This window comes from Telmatherina bonti (assembly GCF_933228915.1).
Source record: "Telmatherina bonti genome assembly, chromosome: 11".
Taxonomy (NCBI): Eukaryota; Metazoa; Chordata; class Actinopteri; order Atheriniformes; family Telmatherinidae; genus Telmatherina; species Telmatherina bonti.
This window is the reverse complement of record NC_136629.1, coordinates 21,513,008-21,532,653: the sequence shown is the minus strand read 5'-3', so window position 1 is coordinate 21,532,653 and position 19,646 is coordinate 21,513,008. Positions and strand designations below refer to the sequence as shown.

Sequence of the window (19,646 nt, the reverse complement as noted above, 5' to 3'; positions counted from 1 at the left end):
TCTCAGACCAGGAGTTTGACTGTGAATGTGAAAGTGGCTGACAGCATATTTAATAATTGTTAGGCTTTGAACAGCAGCATGGGCTGCATTCAGACTACGCGCCTGAAGCCAAACACAGTACAATATTTCATCAGATTGTATCAAGATGCTGCTGCTGTGGAATGTGCAGATGAATCTAATTATTTATTAGACAACTTTAAATGGCAAATTACATTTTACATCTGCCATAGTACACAGCTGCAAAACAATGTTTGCAATTACTAAAAAAATACTCTGAATATTTAAACATCTGTACTCATAAAATAGAATAGGGTGTTCATTTAATATTGGTAACAAATACATAAACAGTCTGACTCATCTGTTTGTGTCTAATGACATAAACAGATGTTTTTTTATGTATTTACTTTTCACAATGTGCAGCTGCATTAAATGCAGTTTAGAAAAAAAGAATTAAGTTTGTTCCTTGACCAGTAAACACCTTCATCATATGTAGTTACTTATAAGTCTTGCTGACCTATGAGGATTAGAATATTTAAGTTAAACATTATTTCTGGGATGACTTGACTGAATAGCTATCGACAAATGATCAATATATTTATTTATTATTGGCATGGTGGTGCAGAAAGTTCTAGTAGGGTCTTAGGCTGAACATGCATGTCAGTTGGAGCTTTAATTCCCAGGTATTTGAAGTCTTTTCCAGCAGTACAAATAAATACATCATATGTTTGTTATATAGTAGTGTCAATTTCTAGACTTCTGTCAGTGTCAAAAAACACTGAAGTAGCAAAAACAGTGCCAAACCGTAATGCTACTTCCACAATGCTTCAGAACTACGTTGTAATGCACTATCCGTTATGTTTTTCTCCCTGTATTCCACATCTCTGTCATCCACATCGTTCAAGTTTTTGCTCACTTGTAGACACAGATTTTTACCAGAGTTTAATGGACTGTTGGCATGTCTTTCAAGTGGGAAACATTTCAATATATTTTCAAGAAAATAAGATGTGCCAAAATATTTTATCAACTTTAATAATGATACATCAGTGGTCTTGTAAAACTTGTTGTGATTAAGGTATGGCTCACATTAATCTGTTCATTCTTAGTAAATTCATTAGTTCACTTCATTGCCTAAACTCAGTGATCAACATTATGATCCACATAATGTTTCTTTAAAAACATTTATTTATTACACAGATTGTCCAAGAAAGACAGCAAAAGTATAGCTGCGATCTGGCACTGATGTATTTAGTATTTGAAAGGTTTATACAGTATGGGCACCAGAGGCACATGAACACAAATAGTTTTAATTCTCTGGTAATTAACATGATTATCGGTATCAAACATAAATCATTATCCAATTTGACTCAGTGGAGTCAATTATTCCAACTGCCTTTGTCATGATAAACCTTTTTTTTTTTTTTTTTTTAATCTAAAGCTTGTTATTGTACGGTATCGTACAAACAAATCCTCTCTAATAACAAAAAACATTAATTACAGAATGTTTTGGTTTTTAATTCAGTCCTTGAAATATAATACGGAAAAACACAATATAAAAAAATGCTTTTATTTTCTCAATTATACCTAAATCAATGCATCCAATGGAATATTGTATTGAAAACTATCGAGACATTAAAAGCCTTGCTTGTGCATTCAAAAGAATACCATTTATGGAATTACATTTTCATATTTCTACAAAATGATCAGACATCACTTTCATTGCAGCTGAACAAGATGGATGGATGGATGGATGGATGGATGGATGGATGGGTGGGTAGATAGATAGATAGATAGATAGATAGATAGATAGATAGATAGATAGATAGATAGATAGATAGATAGACAGATAGATAGATAGATGGAACAAACAGACAGACAGACTGACTCAAGGCTCCACATTTAAAGCAAACATTAAAAAACAAACAACAAAACTAAAGCATTCAGCTTTATAAACAGAAAAGTAGGAAAAGTGAAGAAAGTGCAACATGTTTTGTGCTTGTTTGATATTATTGTTGATATTTATTTATTTTTTTTGCCTTTTTATGTAACATTGAAAAAAAAGATCAGCATAGATTTAGGAAAATAAAACGCCGTCTGTCTTCCAGTAATGAGGGAGAGACAACAGTTATTCAACTTGCAGTAGAAACTTTGTGGGTTCTGCAGGACCGGTGAAATGTCTGCCAGAAAATTTTAGTATGGAAGTGCTGAAAAAGTCAGACGGACAAGAGACATAATCAATAGAGTTCCCATTGGACAAAGCATGTCTGCAGTATAACCTCATCCTTTGAGAAAATCTTGTCTAGTCAGTTTGAGGTTTGCCCTCTTCAGATGAGAAAGCAGAATTACTCCACATCAAACAATGAAAATCTTACCAGATTTGCCAGAATACTTGGGCTTCTTATCCTTGAGATTAGATTTGATGTCCATCAAAGCTTTTATGAAAAAGTCCATCTGTGGTGTTCACATTACAAAGTGAGAGTGCTTTTTATCCCCTAACTATGAACAAATCTAATCCGATGACTTCATGAAAGGGTACATTTTCATTTCAGGAGTCAGGAGAGACTTTTAACGGTGATTTAAAAAAAACAAGCACAATCCCACTGATTTGTTTTAGTTTCAGAAACATTTTTACACTGAACAAAGATTTAAAGATGAGCTAAATTAATTTAAATGAATATTTTCGCCTTCATTTTGCATTCTCTGCAAGCTGCAGCTTCTAATACACAGCAAAAGGCGTGTTTTAACACATTTTCCTCTGCTCTACCAGAGCCCACCTCTTGCTCAGCCAAGAGGAAGTCATGAAAGCAGAAGACAAGTGAAACCTCAGAGCAGCACTGCTTTATCTATGCTGGTTGAGCAGGGACACAGTCTACAGTACTGTCAAAGTTCAGCACATAAATAGTAATTCTGTGCTCCAGGCGAGGAGAACACAGGAGTGTTCTGGGATCCACTCTGCAGGACGACAGCTTCTTAACAGCTTCAACCGAATAAAAAACAGGAAACAGAGAATACAGAGAGATATGAAGAGTAACGTCAGCTGCTCGTTTTGATGTCTCTCGGATAAGGTGGAAAAATCTTTCATCAAGTCTGTTTAATGAGAAAAAAAGATTTAAAGCACTTATAAACTCAGGAAGCTGGAGTTCTGAACTGCAGTCTCGCTCTAATAAGAAAGCAAGCGTAGCGCAGGATTTATGTTGGCAGGTTTATTGATTTTAAAATGACAATTACCTTTTCTTATTTAGATTATTTTAGATTAGATTATCTCACGCTGACCATCATCTGTACAGTTTACATGATACTTGGACAAAAGGGGGAAGTAACTCAACATCAGCACACTAATACTCGAATGTTGGGTTTGGACTGAGGGCCCAGCGAGGTAAACCCAACAACATAGAACCAAACAGATGAAATAAACAGCATTATAGAGGAGCAGTGAGGCGATATCAGAGATTGCCCTAAGAGAGTGTAATGGAAAAGGACTTGTTCTGTCACAGCCTCTCATGGTGATAGAATGCCACATGCTCCCTTCTGACAGTGTGATATTGGCTTGGCATGAGCTTGATGAATGTACCAGCCATAAGTCAGACAAACCCCTACCTACCATTCCTGAAGCAGCACTGAGATGTTTATGCCAGGGTATAGAGAAACAGACATTGTGTCATGGGAACTGCACCATTGTCTGAAATAGGTTTATGGAAAGCAGGTACATTCAATTCCACTTCTAGCTATTATTTCAAATAGAATTGCATCAGTCTTTGAGGTTAGATGTAAGGGCGCTTGGAAAATAAGATGGCCATTTGACTTAGCTGACTTTGTGGCACAGCTTCACACTATGAACCACATATTTCTGGTGCATGATCATACGATTATAACCTAAGGTAATTGAGAAAGAAAAAGATGTGTGTGTGGAGGATGCGTAGCAACAAGTCCCAGGGCAGGTGATAACCAATTCCAGACCAGCTGGCTTCATGCCCAGGTCAGGCAATTAATGCTGCCCTCCTTTGATTATTTCAGACAGTCTGAGAATATACAGCAGGCCAGCAGATAGCGTCCAGTCCAGGAAAGTTTCACCAGGCAAAGAGGAGACAGCCCTGATGAAGGTTCAAGTTTGGGTCACATTGTTAACACACAGCTCCCCTATACATCAGAAAAACAAGTCACTTTACTTAATTACCTCTGAATTTGCATAGTAATGCGTCATAAACATGCTTTCTTTTCTTTTTAGGCTCTGTCAACCCTGTCCATTGGTTCACCAACCTCACGACCTCCATGAAGTTAATATCACAAATCTTGGAGATGAATGCTCTTTTTTACACACCAGGTGACAATGGGAGCTGGGCTGTAAAGATGCTGCTGGCTTTTCTGTTTTCTTATCAATATAGATAACACTGGACGTCTTAAATCTTAAAAACCAATAGCAACCAAATTTTAGTTTCGTACTGTACCCTCTTTTTCTATGCCCCACTCTCTACGATGCAGCTGACCTCAGTGTTCAGACTTATCACTGAAGCCCCGGTGAGTTACTGCATGTGCCATTGCTAATTTGCAAGCTGCGCTGGCTTAGCCCCACAGATACTGGTGCCCTTGTCAGTCAGCACTGTGAAGATCATCAGTAAAGGGTAACAGTCAATCAATGACACGATTGGAGGATTAATATTCACGAACGTAAAACATTTTTGCATACCGCCATAATGCCTGCTAAAGATGCACACTCAATGCTTTATCCATTTTTCTTCCTGCAGCAACAGAAATCCGTCAGACATGCTGTATTAGCTCCTCAGAACTCAGCATGACTCGAACTAAACCACAGTTTTAACCTTTATGACAACATTGAAAAGCACTGACACCCCTTCATGGTTCACATGATCACGGGAAGCATTGAATAGCCTTGGAATAGTCTTGTATTAGAATTAAATGTTAGTTTTTTTATTGTTGAAAAACAAGTAAATTGTATTATTTTGACAAGTTTAATCTGCTTTTGAAGTGAACTACATTAAAACCAACGGACTTAATGGGAAAATTTTGTGACACGACATGCAAATATTACATCCTTTTTCATGCCTCTTAAGTGAGGCAACCCTTGCTTCTGAATACAACCTTGGGCAAAAAAAAGTGCCCTGATCAAGTAATTTATGCTTAGAAATAAAACATTGACTTTCAAATGCACCACCGCCTGAAGCCAGGCTCTGAGGCTGATTTGATCCCCCTTTGAGATTGTGAGAGATATGGCCCATTCCCCCTAATCACATGCCAGAGACCGTGCAATCATACAGCAACAGCTAAAGTAATCACAGTGGTGGTCTACACCCTCCTCCCTGAACTTAGTAACAACCTCACAACATCAGTAGTGCTGGGAAGTCCTGGTTATGTGCAGCTCATACAGAAGCAGAAACACAGTAGCCTGTAGCACTGTAACCTGCCATGCACACTGAGAGAGTGGTCGTTTGATGGGAAGGTGGATAATGATCAACTGAATGGTGAAAGTGTGGCAACAACATGCTACATGGGCTTCCTGAAAAGAGATCCGCTGCCCCCACTAGTAAGTCGGGTTAATTTATTTTGATCTGCCATGCAACGCAGCGCCAAGTAATTTCATCAGCAATTTTGCATTCTTACACAACTGAAATACTTCACCATAGCATGCTTTACAAGTGTGTGCATGCTCTTACAGTATCAGTAAACAATTCATTATAGAAGAAATTCTGATTAAGGTGAATGTTGTGTCCCAGACGTTAGGTAAACATTAGTCCAAGTGAGTAAGAGGACAATGGAGTGGTCATAATGTTTTGCATCTGTTTCTACAGATCATAGATTAACTATATAATTAGCAGCCATGATGAGCAGTTTTGTGATTACACAGAAAACATGTTTTTGTGTATTCCGTCTGAACTCGAGAAAGTGTAACAATAGGCTTCTTGGTTCAGATTCAGCACTTAGGAGAGCATGCACTTAATAGTTTTTTCACGCATACACACACAAATCACCTCCCCAGTAAAGGTCTCCATGCTTCAGCATGGGGCACAGTAGTGTAAAATTGTGTTCAAATGGAGTGAATGAGCTAGCTGGACTTTGATGAGTCTCCTGTCCTCTTCTGAACCAATAGCTCGAACCACTCTTTCTTTATCACGGTGTGCCAGCTTACTGCTATCTGTGCTACACTAAATCAATTAGCATGTCATTAAGATAGCTTGTTCCAGCACAATAAGCATGGAGGGGGCCTACAGTATCTACAGGAACAGAGAGAGCTGAACTCAGAGGACATCATATCTTCGTGTCCATATGTCAGAGTGAGGTGGGATGTGTTTATTGGTGGGCTAAATGGAAAGCTATGTGAACACTTGGTAAATCAAAGACAGCAGTTCCATCAGCTAACAACAGGTTTCTCTCATCATTAAAAAATTATTGGTTTAAAACAATAAAATGTCATTTGATAGGGTGTTTGGTAGCTAAAATCTGATAATTTATCTATAAGAACACCCTGAGTGATTAAATTCAAAGCTTTATTTTAGCATATTCTCTTATTACAAACAGATTTTCAGTTCTTTTCTGACAGGTGTAACCAGCTCTGTGTGTTAAGTTTAATTTATTCCTTTAATATTTTATTTTTACTCCAACAAGGGGCAAAACATTAACATTCAATATTAATCTCCTTCAGAACAGAACACTCAAAGTCACTTTACACGAGGAAATAAGGTGATCATTCTGCAATTACCAGGAGTAAAGCAGCACTCTGGTCTCTGGGTATAGATAGCGATGATAGGATTAATCCCCATTCGTGCAGGGAGGATTTTTCTCTGAAGGCAAGCGCTCAATCAGACCATTCTGATAAACAGTGAAAAAACTCAAGCATTTGCTGCTTGTGATAAACTTTTCTTTATCTCTGACAGCATGAGTGCTTAATCAAAACTGCTTCCCCCTGAACAGATAACATACATATCTGAAAGTTCTGCATTTAAGAATAACTTTCTCTCGTGTCAGTTCAGAAATTGGATATATTATCTTAAATCTATTTCAACACTGAAATTGGTATTATTTAGCTCAACGTACCTGAGGTCAAGAAAAGCAAAGAGCACATTTTTGATATTACTCAGACTGGCCAAGATAATAAAATACTAAGCTCATAAAAGCCATAAAAGCCTCATTCCATTCCTTTGGGCCAAATGGCTGTCACTAATGTATCGAGCTACATGATAAACATTAGCCCTGGTTACAAAAAAATGATTCTCTGAAACATAAGCTAATAACCAGTTTATAAGCTTGCTCAAATGCATTTTGTGGTCAGATTTAGAAGTAACAGAAAGCCTGAGTTGAATCTTCATCCACACAAAACATGTGGGTGCAGAAGCCAGTGTTAAGTCGTGCTTTCAGTTCTTGATCAGAGTACATCTCGCTGATGCTCTCAGTCACAGCGATGTATTCAAAGGGACTAGAGACCGGCTTCAAAAGACCACTGCTGGCTTTGAACACCATGCCAGTGACACAAAGCATCACTGGCACATCAGCTTCCTTTAGGCATGCACACAGCAAAGCTGGTGCCCTTGTCCACTACAGATGTAACACCTGGCAAAGATACAGTATATTGCTGAGTAGCAGATAATGAAAAGAGACAATACAGGTACAGAGAGCTGAAGTACAACACTCTAATGCTGGTGTATATTCATGGCATTTGATTTCTTCATCCTTCTTCTCAAGGGGAATGTTTTTCATCACTTAAATCTGAATTTAATAGAGTTGGCAAGCCTTACTTACCACTAATGAGAATTTGCTATTGAACTTGGTCGTAGCGCTTACAGAACACAGTACATTTTAACTGGAAGAAATTGGAGAGTTTTTTGTTCCTTTTCTTTGTGACTATAGTGAAAAGAAGGAAAGAAACTTTAGCAAAATTGCTGCTTCATTTTTCCTGGCTAGAAATGTTTCGCCGAGAAAACTGGGAATTTGAACAGTTTTGTGCCAGGAAACCATTTTAACTACAATTTGACTTTATTGAATGATAAAGGAAAGTTTAGTTGCAAAATATGAATGATAAAGTTGTTTTCTGAAGATTTGTCTGTTCTACCATCAAATACTCAAGATTTTCATTAAAAGAAAATTTCTCTGAGTTCAAATAGAGAAATATTTGTTGAGGTTCTATAAAAGTTTTGTAAATGTTTTATATTAATAAAAAAAAAGAAATGACGCTTCTGCAAAGCATAAACTATACATGTAAATGAAACCTGGAAAGCTGATGAGGTGTTAAGAAAAGACTGTTTCAACGAAGTCTAACATTTAATCAAAGAGCTTTTTAAACGTATTCTCCCTTATAGAACGTCTACATAAATAATCACTATGCAGCTTTAGCCTTTCAAAAATATAAGTAAAGACACCTAAAAAAAAAAAAAATCTGAGAGAAGTGACTGGAAAGCAGCAGGATTAAATCTTCCCGGTTCCATGCAGTTCTTCAACTACAATTATGCATTCAATGTCCATCCAGCCATCTGTTTCGCTTCCTGTGTCTCTGACCATCTATTTTAGACTCTCTAGCAATATACCGTATTTTTCAGAGTTTACAGACAAATAGTGTAAATAAATATTATATTTACAGTAGTAAAAAATTCATTATTTTTTTCTGAGCATCATGTATAGTTAGTACAAAAAAACACAAAGTTGGTGTACTTCTACTACCTCTTCTTATCAAGTCCATAAGAATAGGTGACAATGACGTTCTAAAGGCTGAATTGCACAGTATAGTAATTTTAGCAGTACACATCCATCCTATTGCAATCAATAACAATATTGTCATGTTACAGCTCCATCTGCCCAGAAAATAAGGGGAAACAAATAAATCTTAAAAAATTGCATTTACTTCCAATAGTCACTTGACATTTGTCACAAAATCCCCAGCCTTGGCACAAGATAAAATTTATTAACATGTGTCTTAAATGACAGATGCTACTAAGGTAAACAGATCATCGATGGAACAGAAAACAGAACATAAACACCTGTTTTGGGAGCATGTTGGGAACAGAGGAATGTTTAATATTAAAGCCCAAACCAGAGTGATGTTGAAAGGTGAAATCTCTACACATCAATTCTGTTCTGAGCAGCACAGTGCAGCAGAGCTTATTACAGACTCTCAATCTGTCTCAAGTGTTTAGACTGTGTCAGTAACGTCGGGCTGCGGGCTCCTTGAAATGCTTCATTAAAAAGCTTGGCCATCCAGAGCACATCCGTGGCAGCCAAATAAAGTGTCAGACTGCATTTTTCATCGCCAGATTAAACCTATGTAAGCCTGAATTAAACTAAATTAGATCTGAAAATGAGAAATAAACCAAAGCCAGATGAGAGGAGAGGCATGTGTGCTGTGAACAGGAGGGAACTGCTCTACTGCCATATGTAGGGCTGCTTGTGTGGGGTTGTCACTGTGTCGCTATCTGCAATCCCTTTTGCATTTATAAAGAGCTTAGAGCCTTCTGCTCTGTTGTTTACATATGGCAACATATTCCATTTCATTCATTTGTGGGAGACATGCAAGAGAGCAGCAGCTGACCTTCCTTATTCTTTCATCTGCTGTGATCTGAGGATGCATTCCTATGCTTGAGTCTCTTTAGATTAAAAGATCTGCTCTTTCTAACTAAGGTGAGGGTGTTTACGCCACTACAATAAAAGTCAAGGCTGTTGAGATTGAATTTCACACTGGCACTGGAGACTTCTGTGAACTCGTGAGTGCATCACCGCAAAACTGTGTTGGCCTGGGTGATGAACTTTCTGGTAATCAATCACACCGTGTCTTCCCCCCCAACCCCTAATTCTATCCTCCTGTCCCATTTTCACACACACACACACACACACACACACACACACACACACACACACACACACACACACACACAATGTTCTCAGCCCTCAAATCCACTTGTGTGGACATTTCAATCATCCACAATTATAGATAAACGGATGTTTGTGTGAGTAGAAATCAGCCAAATTTAGATCAATCTTTACCAGATAGAAACAATTGCACACACAGACACACCACGTCTAACATCCACATCATGTTGCAGAGAGGAAGTCTGTGGAGAGGGATGCAGTGAGGGATGTGGTCTGTATTCTGTTACTCCTAGTGTGTTAGATCCTCGGCCAGCCCATTGTGCTGAAATTCAACCACAATAGCACAGTATCTTCCCCAAGCAGGGCACTTATCATGGCCCTGAAATGACTTGTCTCTGTGGACGCCTCCAATAGAGGCGCCTTGGATCTGAGTGCACAAAGCTGGAGGTGAGTGAGAAAAGCGATCTAGTCCTATTGTTCTCTGCATGACAAACTGGGCTTCTTACCCTTCATTCTTACAGTCTATTTGCAAAACTGTGCAATGTGTGACTTATAGAAAGCAATCGCAACAATGCACAACTCTTTATGAGCACAGCAGCTGTCTCACTGCATCGTGGCAGACTTTGAAATAAGACGGAAAAAAGGACTTTAACAATGTTAACTCAACTTTCACAGCATTGTACATTCAACACTTTCCTTCTGAATATTTTCATCGACTGTAACTCGATGCAGTAAACAACTGTCAGCACATAATTTTCTGATGATGTGATGGTGCTGAAAATAGAAGCATGTCAGTTATCAATCATGTTGGTGTTGGGTGTGCCAATCGAACGAATGCCACAGTGATGAATGGCCGTTCTAAACAAAACACATGAAGCCAAGGGTATTCTTAACATTTATGTGGAGCTAAATGTTATCCCTACTATCATTGAGGGCATCATACTGTCCCCTCAGGCATCATGAAAATGTACAACGTGTTTATCTAAATTCTCCTTTTCTGTCGGGCAAAAACTTAACAGACAGTTATTAAAAACGGATGTCTTTTCACATCATGTATCCCTTTTTAAAAATCCATTATGGGATGCACCAAGAGCAACAAGGCACCAAGCAATGAGGCATGAACTGAAAATGGTGGGGGAGACCTCCTGCACTAACGCTTGTTACTCTGTGGTTTGACTGAAAGATTTTCCAGTAAAAGGAAAATACAGCTGTGCTTCTGGGCAAACTGAATCACTTCCTTCTCTCTGATCTTGTTAAAAGCTTACTCGCTTGGTCTAGTTAGAGTTGAGGATTCACCACATATGCTCACAGAGCTTTACAAAACAGCGTTGGGGCGAGCCTCCATAGACGTCTCCCCCGCTGCATGAATTGTAAAAATGTTTCGCTTCGCTCGCCAATGGCACATATTTATCAGTTAAAGCAAGGCTAGATTGTGTCCTTCGATCAACTGCGCGGCCGCTGAACAACTTGTGGCAATCTTGGATGTGCAGCAACATGGCCACAAAAGTCAGCTTCACGCATTGCCTTTTTTTTTTATTTACAGTTGGCTATAAGCTATATGAAGCCAGAGAGCTGATGAATTCCACAACTACATGTTACAGGAATGATCAGACGGAGAACGGGTGCTTCAAACAGCGCATCAGCTGCAAAGTAATCCAACGTCTCTGTATCGTTTGGCTGCCTGTTCACAACATCCATAACACCGAGCGAGGGATGCTGCAACACATCGAGCTGTAAGCTTTATAAAACACCTCAATCCACAGTGACAGATATAAACAGTGCCTCGGTAAATAGAGATGACCCCTGAAGGTTACCATCACTCATTCTCTCACAGACTGATAAATGCTCTGTAAAGACTCAAGCTGCCTCACGACAACGCAACAAAATTCATAAGTGTATTTCAGCCAAAACAAACTCAGAAAAACTTGCAAGACAATTAATCCCTGCCTTGATTTGGTTTCTCAAGAAATTTGACCGTGTTAATTAGCGCTAAACACATTGCAGGATAATAATGTATAAAGGTGTTGACACATTAGGTGAACACAATTTTAATAAGGCAAAATTTGCACCACATAATAAGTTTTAATATGAAACCAACCCTGTGTAGAAAAGCAGTGGATCTGTTAATAGCACATCGTCAGATGTTTTTGTCATTGTCTGGATATATTATTAAAGTCTCTTTGGCAAAGATTCTTCCATGACATACATATGTAAAAGATTGTTTATTTATGCTTTTCACCAAACCAAGCAGGTACTGCTGTTTTATATTTAGCCCAAAGTTTTCTATATATGTCCAATCATTGTTGCCTACAGCAAATCAGTAAATGCAGACAACCGAAGTGCTTTTACAAATAGACAAGGGGCATCAGATTCACAGCTTTTTTACTTTAAATGTGCATTATGCTGGAACTTCCTACCTTGTCAGGATTTTTTTCGATCCAGGTTTTCACTGTGTTCAGAGCAATATCAGCTGCGGGCTCATTGGGGAAGCCTGAGGAGAGAGGGGGGGGGGGGGGTCAATAACAGTTGTATTAAACATACAGATGCCAGAGGGAGACAGAGGCAGACAGACAAACTGATAGCTCCACAGGTAACGCCATTTTCTCCCTAATCAATGGGAAGCAGCACAGCCTGCATGTCTCACGATATCTGAGACCAACTGTCTGATCAACTGCTGTTAGACGTGTTGCCAGATGCAAGATGATGTGAAAACACATCCAAGCATATTAGGGGTGTACAAAGTGTAGATATAAGCTGCATGTACACATCTGCTACCACTCTTACTCATTACCACCTCAAGCAGAACTGATTAATGTTCTGTCTTTATGGGGGAAATTACACTTAGATGTGTGATCATTCACACTCCTATTTTATCAGCTTGGCAGACTGAACATGTAGTAAAGACAGTGTGGCTAACACACAATGCAGCTAACTACCATATTAATCATTACAGTTGTGCCAGCAAAGGAACCCTAACATTGTGCAAATACAACATACAGATGAAAAAAGAAAGATTTGGTATTTGATTATTTTCTAATTTGATCAGAAAAAAGGAAGAATACTGGATTCTGATCTCAAAATGATTTGCTATCAATGGTGAGTTTTCTGAGTAATATTGCAATTTGGTTTGTGATTTAGTCTTTGAATTTGCAGCTTTCTATCTGAGTTGCAGGATTATCACAGGACGTCCAAATCTGAACTGCGCTATACTCTCACAAAGATGCCAAGTTGAGATATGAAGCTTCATATTCCAAACTGCAAGATGCAACTTTTGGCCAAAATACAGGTAATATTTCCTCTGCAACAGGTTCATACTTTGTATTAAAAACTTAACAGTCTGATGTTATTTTAAACACGACAGCTCTTCATTTCTCTCGACCTGCACTCTGCTGCACAGAGCAGAGCTTCACTGCCATGCCAGACAGACACGTCCATGCACGTGCAGGTGCACACGCTGCAACCTGCACAGAATCCATATAGGACAATATGTGGCTTCAACCACGTGACAGCCACACAGAAATCCTTTTTTTCCCTTTAACTCTCCCAGGGAGGTGAAGATGGAAACCCTTGTACTATGCTTGGAACTTCTTGTCTATCATCGAGACGCAGCTGAACAAGCTGAATCTACTGTCACTGTTTCTGAGTAGTACAACAGCTGTTGCTATTATTCAGTGCTTCTCAAGCAGGGTGAAGATCCCAAATCTGTTTTTTTTTTTCTTTTGACTTTCCAAAGGTTTAGTAATTACTACTTGGTCTAAGTGGTTTTCACTTCAGCGGTGCTAATTTTGGCACAACACTGGACACATTTTTGCTTTTTTAAGAAGATCCTACAGTGAGTGTTGTAAAACTGTGTATACTGACGGCATGAAATCTGGTGCCAAAATCATACCCTTTATGATTTGCTAATCACAGCGTCTTAAACTGTAATTTTGATTTAAATACGATAAATTGTTTAGCCCTAGCAGCCACTTCAGAAAAACTTTGCCCGTAAACTCAAACACGGGCTTTAAAATCTTTTGAGGAAGTTTTGCAAACATGTCATTGCAAAAAGAGATGACGATCTCCTACGGAGTCCGGCTTCAGCTGTCTTCATTTCATCTGAATTGTGTTTGAGCTTGGGCTTGTGTGATTTTCACCATAACAGACTGAAGCTATTTATTCTAAAGCTTTTGTAGAAATCCACAAGGCAGTTAGCCTACTAAGTGTAACCTTGACACTATATAAGCTCTGCAAAACTAAACGTGCCACCATTTATAAACCTCTGACCTCCACAAGGGACCAAGGTTGGACAGTGTGTCCATCTAACAACAGCGGTCAAGACCTCAATTTCAACTCATATCAACTAGAAGGGCCAGGTCATATTTGTAACCTTTTGATTATTGCACAGGTCATATTTTCAATTTTTTTGCCTCTGTCATTGTCATAACTGTTTGACCTATGAAACTGGCCTACAAGTACCTCGATAACCTATCCTTTAGGTCAGATGTAAAGAAAAATTAAAAGCCACAGAGAGACTTTTATATCACCTTCCCACCACCTGCTGCCAGTAACCACTCTAAATGGTCTGAATAAACTCCCTTGACAATCAATATCTACTGTATGTAGTTTTCTACTGCTGATGTCTCTCTCCGTCTCTCCGTTTTTCTTCTCGTCTCCTTTCTCAGCTTGACAGGAGTAGCCAAGTAACACTGATGAGAAGAGAGGGGCTGAGGTGCTGCCAAGCCATAGCTGAACTCCTGTTCAAGCTCAGGGTGAAGCTGGATGTGAGCTGCATACCAGCAAGCAGTGACAGCCAGTCTGCTCCTATGGCTCCGTTAGGCAGTGTCTGCAGACAGTGCACAACCTGTTCACAGCTCCTGCCCCTCAAAAGCCGCCCCAGGAGCTGTGTGCTCAGAGTCTAATTCAGAATACCAAATTCACTTTGTCTTCTAAGCATATTTAACCTCTCCGACAATATCACTTTTTTCTGCTGATGTTTCCTTTTGCATAACGGCTTCCACACCTGTGCAGGTGTACTGACACTCTGACTCACACGTCAAGCAACATAGGCAAACAGATGTGCAGAAGATAAGAAAGCTGAGGAAAATAGCTCCATGGAGATATGACCAGCTGTTTGAAAAGAGCACACACAAAGATGTGTCACATGACAAAAGCACATAAACAAATGAAACAAATACCCGTACAGTATATAAAAGAAGTTAGGAAGTGCCACTGTGGTCTGACTGTAACACAGGAGCATTCAGTTTTAAGCTAAAATGGTATATTCTGGTCACCAGATGTGAGCTGATAACAGAGTTCATTTAATCTATTCAGAGTGCATATTCCACAAATGCTCTATTGATTTCAGAACCATACCTATTAATCATTGGAAAGCTGAAAGGAGGTAAAAAGAAGAGGTGAAAAGATGTAAGCCTGGGAACTAGAAAAAAGATAACAGTTCAGTAACGTGATGTATAACAGTGCTGGAGAAGGAAAAGGGAGAAAAAAAAAAAAAAAAAAAAAAAAAAAAAAAAAGAGTTGGAGGGGCAGCCAAAGGTGTAAGAGGAACTGCAGGTAGGCTGGCAGGAAAAATCCAAACATAAACAACATCAGTGGCACAAAATCAACTGTATAAGTTTGAGTGCTTCAGCAGCTCCCTCTCAGCATACTTCTTTTCTTATCAACCTACTCTAAGCTTCCCTCACTTCTCTTCTCTTTGTCCTTTTCAGCTTGGCCGAGTATGTTTACATGGTGAAAAACAGTTACAATAAAATACTCCAAATCCCCACTTCCACCACCTCCTTAGGCCCCGGCAACTGCAGCGGTGTTGACACAATCCACTTTTGTGAATGATGTTCAGAGAAGGATGGAGTGAGCAGAGTCCTTTATATGCTCAAGTACACACATTTTGTGTACACAATATGTACCACAACATCTACCACCTCCTTTTCCATCTTTTCCCGCATGGAGAGTTTGGGAGAAGCCAATCTGTCAGGTGGTGAGGGGCGAACATCAGGCACAGAGATGGTGGGCTCTCCAGGGTCTCTGCTCTAGTTGGCTCGCTTCGCTGCTATGCTGGGAATATGGCTGGCTCGGGGAGATTTGTCTTACTGAGGTGCACTGATGGGATATGTGCAGCGCAGCGCCACTGATGAGGGCTCAGGTGGTGCAGTGTTATTTCTGCTGAAGGCTCCGCTACTTTATCACCAGGCTGAGCACAGCATCCACAAAGAGGCTGAGAGATACCATGGTATGTGGCATGTGAAGAAAAGGGCAGAGTGGCACAACGCCATTACATAACATTGGATTGATAGTCTGTATGTTACAGATGTCCTCAGTTCCCTCGACAAATGTAAATCTGGGAAAGAAAGAAAAGTGGGTGAGACAGCCACTTATTCTGACTGGAAAATGTTTTCTATTCAGTTAACCTTCATTACCTCCCGCATCTTTTTTAATCTATGTCTTCATTTGCAATTCAAAGCATATAGTAACTAAAATATGAGGAGCATGACTTGATTTAAGCTGTTTTGATAAACAATATCTTATCCATGTCCAGCAAATTATGGAAAAGAAAAAGTTGATCTTAAACAGTTTTAAGATCTACTAAGATGATCTTAACAGAAGAAACATGGGTGTCCACACAGAGACAAGCTCTTTGTCTTCTTAGATATATGCAAACCCGTTTTCAGCATTTGCAAAAGATCAGTCGCCTTATATGAACCTGAAGTACCGGTACATATAATATAAAATTAACTCCAAAGAATCTGTTATTTAGGAACAAACAAATTGAAAAACTGTTCTTTGGCTTTTAGAGAAAGCGAGCCCTTCTGCTTTGTTCAGTGTGGAAACTTTTATTTCCAGAAATGCACTTGCAGAACTTACTTTCACAACATATTTGTTTACCTAAGGTATTTTTCTGTTCTGAAAAGTAGCTGCTTCACTTGATAAAGTGAGCAGATGGAAGTCAACAAGTTGGATACATGACTGTGCTATGATACGGTCCCATTCTTTATTTTCAAATGCATAAGTAGGCTGCATGCGCATACTGCAGATCACACCACTTTTGTTTTTCCCAAGTGGGCTTATATTGTGAGGAGAACCTTACAGTCAGCTGTTCTTTTGATACTTTATAAAAATCTAGATTTTTCAACCAATACTTTGAGGACAAGGGAAATGTAGCACAAGTAAATAAACACTGCTTCTTCTAACCGTTGATTAAATACATATTCAACCAAATTTTGATGTAGAGATTTTATTTTTACATGTTTTGTTGCTTGTGCCTGTCATATATTGTTGAGAAGGACTGAAAACAAAAATGTATTATCTGAAGACTGTAGATTAAATGAATAGGAAGAAATGACTCATTTGAGCACCGCAGTGTAATGCAGATAAGTTGGCTGTAGTTTGTGCAGGAGGAGGAAATTCTCAGGTGAAAGCAGTGCAGTTGAGGGCAGAAGCAATGCTGTGTGTTCATCTGGAAAGCAAGTGGGAAAACAGGGTTGTCACCCCATAAGGGCCCAGAGGAGAAGTGAGTTGACCCAAGGTGGAGGACAGAGTAGCACCTCAGGACTCTAGATGCCAAAGCGTGGGTGTCAAATGGCCCCGAGCTGCTCCTACGCCAACACTGGAACACGACAGCAGGGCTGTGACCATGACCGACTTTGCAGCCCACAGAAGGATACGGAGACAAAGAGAGATGGGAGGGCGCAATGTGAGGAAGAGAGGCAGGAAATGAGGAGTCTCTGTAGCACAACTGATGATGACCTCCCTTGGAAACGCTCCAAAAAAAGGTGACGTCATGCTCTGTCCTAATTGCTAAATTTACCCCCAGTATTTTCTGTTTAGAAACATTTGGAAATGTGGAAAAGATATACAAGTTTAGTGTTTGAATTTTGCAAGGCCTAAATCCATTGTCCAGGGAGGCGGGGAGTATTTTTTTTACATTCAGCTTGTCATCCATAAAAATAGTGGAGCAAAGCAAGTGTTGAGTAGAATGCACGCTGTGTGACTCTGTTAAATGGGCTACAAAGTTCCTGTTCCCTCTGAGCGCACACTCTGCTGCCCACTGATACAGCATATTGCTTCGATGTACCTTGAAATTCCCAACCCAGCTGGACTAAGCTCTGTGTAGTAAATCCTAGGCTTTAAGAGAAGGGGTAACTTTCCCAGGCCATCTTTGGGTAGCCAGCAACAAGCCATCACTGTTTAGAGATAAGGTGCCATGAATGTCTCCAACCCTCCTAATCCTAGACAGAGATGAAGACAGCCAGAACACGGTGCTGGCTAGAGGAAGAAAAAAAAAAAATCTTTCCTGCTTGGCACCTTTGATCAGGCCAGCAGTGTTGCAGTGTGGACATACCGGGAGAGCTTGGGTGGATTACATCCACATATCTCCCTCAACCACCAGTCAGAGCTAAAAATCCTTTGTCAACAGTCTACAAATCCGTCACAGAGACGGAAGTGGCGAGGGTGGAAGGTTGGCGATAAACAGGGAAATATTTGTTCAAAGAAGAGCAGCGTTGTCACACCAATGGCGTCCGATTGTTTTGATTGTTATAAATGCATATGAGTGAAGGCATCTGTCAAGCAAACAGAAGATGTAATCTTCATGTCCTTGCTGTAACATCGCGCCAGTGAGTGCACATGTTCCATGCAAAGATTAATCTCAGCAGATGTCTCCTAAACCTCATTACAAGGCTGTTGTAAAGTGTTCTTTCAGTACAACCTAAAATATGACGTTTACAAGGCTACACTGTCTATATCACATCTTAAAATGGAATAGGTTTTTTGTGTATGTAAATTTGCTTGTGTGACTAAAGTAAATGAAAGAAAAATGTGTGAGGGAGAAAAGGGACGACAGGAGATAAGAGAAGATATCGGGAGGACGACAGAAAGGGAACCTAAATAAGAAAATGACCTCTCTAAGTTGAGGCAGTTGGACTCTTGGCTCTGATCCTGTGAGACATTGAGAGGTGTCTCCTCCTTGGAAGGAATAATCCATTTAAGCCTGGGTTGTATGGCTGTGATTGATGTGCAAACAGAAGCAACACTTAATAACCTCTATCATGCTGGGTGACCTCGTGGCCCACGGTGGGCACCAGTTTGTTTATGGGTGGTACCTTCGACACACTATCTGTGCAGAAATTCTGTTGTGGCTAATGGGCCGGACTGAAGGATTGGACTGTCAGAGCAATGTGAGCCCTCATTTTTCTTTCCAAGCGTCTAAGGTATGCCCTGCGCACCCTGACTACACCCAACCTCCCTGTTCTGCCATCATCTGTCAGCAGTGACTGAGTCCTCTGGAATATGGAGGCGTGAGAGAAAGTGTCAATTAGCATTAGCTTTCCTGACAAATCAGTTTTCTACGCCACAAAGGCCTTGGATAACTTGTTCCTGATTTCTCTCTGTCGCCATGTAGAGAGCTTGGGTTTCATTTACTTGCTGCAATTTAAGACAAGAAATGAGTCAAGAACATGTGCATACTAGTTTACAATCATAGTCATATGCATGTTCTAAAGAGTTGGACAAGAATAAACAACCAGAAAGGGAGAGAAGGGGGGAAAAAAGATGAGGAGGATGTGACTCTCACTCTAAAAAGCTTTTGTTTACATTGCTGAAATGGAAGCTGACCTTAAAGGTTATCGAAAATGTACATAAAATGTCAAAGCTCCTGACAAGAGAGCAGGGCCTCTTTCAGAGAACAGCAGCACTCTGGGGCACAGCGAGGAGTCACAGAGAACAACATCACAGCACTGCTGTAATGTTGTGTGCTATGGTTCTTTTTCAAAGTCCCTCCACTATTTGCCCTCTGCTGTGTGAAGATCTTTAGTCTTAATCAGCCGTATTGTTCTGTGGAGATGCAG

The 19,646-nt window shown here is 39.8% G+C and overlaps 1 protein-coding gene across 3 annotated transcripts in view; it reads right to left on the bottom strand.

Annotated features, from left to right (window-relative positions):
- macrod2 (mono-ADP ribosylhydrolase 2) overlaps positions 1-19,646 on the bottom strand; it is a 393,923-nt gene that overhangs the window by 60,290 nt on the left and 313,987 nt on the right. For all 3 annotated transcript variants that reach the window (XM_079248912.1, XM_079248913.1, XM_079248914.1), the window contains exon 8: positions 12,222-12,295. In XM_079248912.1, coding sequence (XP_079105038.1) covers positions 12,222-12,295 — 74 coding nt within the window. The remainder of the gene's footprint in view (positions 1-12,221; positions 12,296-19,646) is intronic.